The following is a 6256-nucleotide window of genomic DNA, read 5'->3' as shown; positions in this document are numbered from 1 at the left end:
CGTATTTGTTACTACCCATCACAACGTTTATATACCTTAAATTAAAAAAAAAAATTAACAGTAACAAATTTATGGCCTGTATTTAAATTATTTTTAGTAATATTAAATTAAGTTTAATAACATCTATTTACTTTTAATTTGTAAATTATTTTTTATCGATAATTAAGTAATATTAAACTAACTATATTGAAAAGGCTAATTATAAGATAATTATCAAATTATATTAATTAATATTAAATTGTCTAAAGAACATATATTTGGTTAATAAGATAGAGATGCAATTCGTTTCACAAAAATAAAACTAATATGTTAGATTTTTTTATATCAAGTAAAACAATGCAATACTAGAATTATAGTGGAAAATTTCATAACTGATTCGATTCTTTTTAGCTACATAACTATTTTTTGCAAGTACTAATTTAATATTTGATATTAATATATTAATTTTAATTTGTGTTTCGCACGGATTATGAATAATTCTCTACATATATTAATTCAATATTTTTAGTCTCAGTCTCGTGTTTTGCACCAGTTATCAACTATTTATACTAATAAACGAACTATGTTTAGGTCCCAAATCTTGGTACTCACTAAAAAATTATACAACTATTTTTCAAATTTTATGTAATAAAATCTGAACTGACAAAAATTAACTTTTACTCTGTAAATTTTATTTTTCTTAAATTTTTATTTGTTGCTAAACATCTAAGCATCAGTTTACTTTAAAATAATCATATTAGTAAGTTAACATGTCAGATTTATTTAAGTAAATAATTAGGTGTATGTAAAACTAGAACTATACGGTGAAATTTTAGAGTTACACTTAATTTCGATTTTTTTAACTACATATTTTAAAAGTATTTTATATATTATATTTAAATCTGTATTTTACACGGACTATGAGTTTCAATTTTATGCAAATAATACTGTGATACTATTATTTTTTAATTTTGACACGTATTACCAACTAGTACTCCCACCGTCCCAAAATAAGTGTCGCTTTAACTTTTGACACGTATTTTGAGGTGTTAAAAAAAGGTACTTGTGTATATTTTTTTATAAATTTTCTTTTCTAAATAAAAATATAAATGTAAATTTTTAATTCAAGAAAAAAAAATTTGAAAAAAAATATATGCAAATATCTTTTTTTAGTACCTTAAAAAACGTGTCAAAAGTCAAAGCTGACACTTATTTTGGGAAAGAGGGAGTATTATATAAAGAGATATAAAGAGAAGAGAAAGATATAATACTACGCAGCTCGTACATTGTTGTACCTAGTTGATTGATATTCTTGTTGTCAGTTCACCGATGATAATTGGTTCTCATGTATGCCTAAGCTAACATGTATAAATTCCAGAAGTTAATTGTTTAAATGACGTGACCTTGCCTGCTATTTGATTTCTTTCTAGTTGCCTCCGTCTTACTCTGTTGTAAACTACTACATTGACATTCTGTTTGACAATTATTATGTGAGAGTTTAAGCAATGGACTGAGATTTCGACGATTATTCAAACAGAAAAGATTAACAGGGACGAAACTTATTGCCGCCCCAGCCTTTGTATATATCATCATGGGAATGAACATTGAAAAATTACCTTCCATGAAATTACAATGAATTCGATTGAGAAGCTGAATGAGGCTGCTGAGGAGGGCGATATAGAAAAATTATATGAATCAATTGGGGAGGAACCATATATTCTAGAAAAAATTGATAACATACCTTTCGTAGACACGCCTTTGCATAAAGCTGCCAAGGCAGGACACAAAGCTTTCACAGTCGAAATGATGAGGCTTAAACCATCTTTTACTCGAAAACTGAATCCAAAAGGATACTGCCCCATCCACCTCGCTGTGCAATGGAATCATGATGATGTTGTGATTCGTATGATAAACATTGACAGAGAACTAGTCCGCGTGCAAGGGAAAGAATGCAACACTCCCTTGCATTGTGCAGCTAAGAAAGGAAACACTGACCTTGTAGTTGAATTCTTGTTGGCTTGTCCCGAATCAATTCTTGATGTTAACGCCAAAGAACAGACTGCTCTACATAGTGCTGTTGAAGCCAATAATTTTGACACTGTTAAGGTTATGTTGGAATGGTTAAGATTGCTGGATGCTCAATTTGTATTGGGGTGGACTGATGAGGATGACAATTCTATTCTGCATATAGCAGCCGACAAAAAGAACGTTGAAGTAAGTGACTCATCATGTGTTGCCTTTTATTTGATAAAAAGAAAATAAATTGTAAATCAAGTAAATATCATGCATAATAGTAATCAGTAACTTGCAAAAGTATGTTCACACAAGCAATATCACTCAAGATACTAATCATATACATTGCTCGCAGATGATAAAGATTTTAATTCCAAAGATGGACATATACGCGAAGAATCTAGCTCAGAAGAGGGCTTTTGACATTATCCAAGCTCTAGACCCAGACCTCTTACCGAATGAAACGATAGTTAAAATGATTCATTGGTTATCTCGGGGAAAATCACATTACAATGCAACACTTTATTGTGATACCAACGATAATACATCCCTTAAAAAATCCTTGGGAAGAGGATTTACATGGCACCAACGGTGGATATTATCAAATTATCGGCATATATCCTTAGTAGATAAAAATGGTGTTCTAGTAGTTGCTGTGCTTATAGCAACTACTGCATATCAAGCTATAGTTCAACTTCCCACAATTTTTAGACCCGGTTTCATAGATTATGCATCACATTACTTTTTTTTCATCTTCCAATTATTCAATACTGCAGCTTTTATCGCCGCTATGTCCCTGATTTTTATACTACTGCCTCCTGGTATCACTTATGTGATACAACTAATAGTTCCTATTATTGTATGCTACTTTGTTGGGCTCTATCTTTCTAACCTGGAGACCGGGCTCTTTACGATTTCGCTCTTCTTGTTTCTGTGGCAATTTGTGAGGTTTGGCAGAATGGATAGAAATGGCAGGAGAGAGAGACACTTCTTACTGAGGCACAGTGCAAGCTTCAGCAAGGAATTAGAGAGGAAAGGCTATAAATATGAAACTGCTATTTGATTTTGTTTATGTAAAGACTTGTTTATGAAAATGTTAAGAATAATGGCTTTTTATGTGGATGTTTCAGAAAAGTGATGTTCACTACTAAAAATATTGCATTAGACATCGGTTATTAACTATCATGGTCTATGTTAAAAGTGAAGATAGATAACAGTTTGCTTAACATAACCGATTTTAAATATGCTCTTAGATATTATTTTGTTTAAAATAAACAATTTTAATATTCATATCAAACATTGGTTCTCTTTGTAAACCGATGTTAATCTTCTCATAGACATCGGCTTTTATAATATTGCAATGTTTAATAATCATATCGATGTTTAATCTTCTCTTTGTAAAAAGTTTCATGTCAAAATAACCGATGTTAAAGGGGTGATGTCCTAAATAGTATTTCTAGTAGTGGCTGCTCATGTAAGGGCAGTTTTGCAGACTTCCTCTAAGTTTCTGTAGAAAATAAAATGAGAAAATTTTGCAGCTGTATTTACTTGTTTCCAGTATGACCTAGAATTTCAATTATGCATCACTAGTGAACAATAGGCATAGGCATAGGCAATAGGCAATAGCAATCAGAAATTCAGCATAGGCATCAACCGGTATATCACGAACACAAATAACAATCAAGAATGTTGTTGAACTAATCAGATTGCCCATGAACACTGATCCGTATATCTGTAAATAACAAAGCAGTACATTTTTTTTGTTCCCTAATAACTTGATGTATTTGATGCTTGTGCACTAAATGTAAGAAGAACTTAGAGGAGTAGTAATCAACATCTTTTGTATTTGAGTGAAGACTGGGACTTGCAGTGCTGGGATTTTGCAGTACATTTTGATTGACGGACTTCTGAGCATGTGAAAGATATTTAGTGAGTCCTTCAACAAAGTTGTCTTCATTAATGTTAGTCTCACCATCGACATCAAATGCTTCTCTAACTTTGTCACCGTAGTCTCCTCTTACAAAACCATCATCTCTAATTTTATTCCTATGATCAAAACCCTTAACTACGCAAGTGATATATAATTATCATTGTCATTGTTAATTCCCAGAAAGATCCTGCAGAGTTCCAAGAGAATTAGATAGATATGAATAAATTTAACTACAATGCTAGTTGTAGGCACAAACAAATAGACTAACTGTTTGATAGGCTCTTTATTAGGCTGTCCTTTAGTTGTAAGAAGAACTTGTAGCTTGTCTTCCACGAATTTTGGGTCAAATACTCAAATCTTCGTTTCTGAATCCATGGCTGAAATATCTGCAAAAAGCAATAAAGATGTTAGGTATGGCTGTGATATCAGATTTGCATATTTGAAGCTGTAATGATATTTTTCCCATGGCCTCGAAATAGCTGTTTTTCATATACCTTTTTGGTTAAACTGACCACTTCTGTAATACAGATTTTATGTTACATACATAACCGAGACAACTAATTAAACAGGATATATGGGGAAGTCAAGATTTGATACACAAAGCATGATGTTCAAGTTCTAAAACTGTGTGGTTCAAAAATCTTTGGTTAAACTTAAAACAGATGAATAAAAGTTGATGAGATATGGTTTTCTTGTAACCATCAATTACAGCTCATGCACATATGCAGCTCGAACCCTCAATCTCTTGTCACGAATACAAAAGGAATATGCTACAATGCTAGGTAACAATCAGAGAAATACCTGATATAAATTGTAAGAAAATGAGTAGAGACAGGGTAACAATAAGAGTAATGAGGACAATCAAACGTGATCCGGAAGATGGACTAACAAACATTTGTTAGTTGATGAATCAATAGTTGAATGATGGATATCACCATAATTCTTGGTGTGTAGGTAGTGTGAGTAATAACACCAGAACCTGCGGAAAAAATGGATCACCATAATTTGAGTGAAAGCATATCAGTTAAATTTGATGGCTTCCTAAGTTGCACACTGGTATTGATAGTTGCTGGTGCAACTGAAAATTATTAGCTAGCAAGAGCAACAGCAACACCCCGTGTAAGTGTAAGATTAGACTGATTAGTGACAGCTCCACCAGCAAGAATACTTGTGCCTATTGCTGCTTGTGAAGCATCTTCTGAAAGCCTGGACACTGGGGTATAACAATAGTACAGAATTTATATTCACTTAGATAAAAGTGATGTAACAAGATTATTTTTATTACTTTCAACAATACAATTATGCCGTGTGCCGACCTATGTGGTCGCACGACTTGGAGATCAACCCGAACCATGAACATTTTTTTTAAAATTTATGGAGAGCTGAATACATACTTCAATATTCTGAAAAATGCATGCAAGTATTTTAATCTTGACTTGAAACCTTAGCTTTACTACGAGATGTTCGAAGGATCGTCGATTGACAATGAGAAGTGGTTATTGCCAAAAAACAAATTATGATTTGACAAAATCCAAGTGCTCAAATGAAATAAAATCGCACAGAGAGAGGTTTTTATTGACTACATCAAAATATATCTCTGTAGCTAAGTTTTTAGATCGATTTAACAACTTGCTGACAACGAACCTCGGCTTAAAGAAATTCTATCATAATTCATAAATACTTCATTCTTGCCTAAAAAACAATAAAGAAACATCACTTCATTTTTTCATTCCATCTTTAACTAACCCACAGTCAATTCAAATTTTCGATTCAGATTTGGATTCGGACACACACATATCCCTATAGAAATATCCGTTTGACAGCCCTATGTAGGCTAACAGTCATGCGCATGCCTCTTATATGCTTTGAAGTATAAAATGAAGCCTACAGCGAAAAGGCCGGCTAAACTGACTCCGAAGTCTCCCGACCACTCTTTAAACCCTGTACATTTGCTGGCCATTTTTCTCTCGGTATGGTGGCTTCCACTGTTATTACCGTCTACCTGGCATTATATTCGACAATTATTATGTGGAAGTTTAGGTACATGACTGAGATTTCGATAAATCACACCAGAGAGAAGATAGTAGTTTTGAATATTCGTTGCCGCATCACCCTACCATATATGCTAGCAAATGGATTTATTCTTGAAGATAGTAGATCTTGTGGTTGAATTTCTGTTGGCTTGTCCTGAATCAATTCTTGATGTTAATGCTGGAGAACAGAGTGCTCTATATGTTGCGGTCCTGCACAATCGAATTGACACTGTTAAGGTTATTTTGGAATGGTTAAAATTGCTTGATTTTGAATTTATGTTGGGGTGGACAGATCGTGAAA

At 32.9% G+C, this 6256-nt stretch overlaps 1 protein-coding gene and 1 long non-coding RNA gene across 2 annotated transcripts; one reads left to right on the top strand and one right to left on the bottom strand.

Annotated features, from left to right (window-relative positions):
- Positions 1-1611: 1611 nt before the first annotated feature.
- On the top strand, positions 1612-3055 carry LOC141665971 (ankyrin repeat-containing protein BDA1-like). Its single transcript, XM_074471959.1, has 2 exons — positions 1612-2193; positions 2348-3055. Exons 1-2 carry the CDS (start codon positions 1612-1614, stop codon positions 3053-3055), a joined length of 1290 nt encoding a protein of 429 aa, XP_074328060.1.
- Positions 3056-3698: 643 nt separating this feature from the next.
- On the bottom strand, positions 3699-5109 carry LOC141668968 (uncharacterized). The gene is made up of 3 exons (XR_012553290.1): positions 4724-5109; positions 4191-4308; positions 3699-4109 (listed from the first exon to the last, which is right to left on the bottom strand). It is a non-coding gene; the product is annotated as an uncharacterized LOC141668968 (long non-coding RNA).
- Between the last annotated feature and the right edge of the window lie 1147 nt (positions 5110-6256).

The sequence above is a fragment of the Apium graveolens genome, chromosome 6 (assembly GCF_009905375.1).
Source record: "Apium graveolens cultivar Ventura chromosome 6, ASM990537v1, whole genome shotgun sequence".
In the NCBI taxonomy this organism is placed as follows: Eukaryota; Viridiplantae; Streptophyta; class Magnoliopsida; order Apiales; family Apiaceae; genus Apium; species Apium graveolens.
This window is presented reverse-complemented; position numbering and strand designations above follow the sequence as displayed.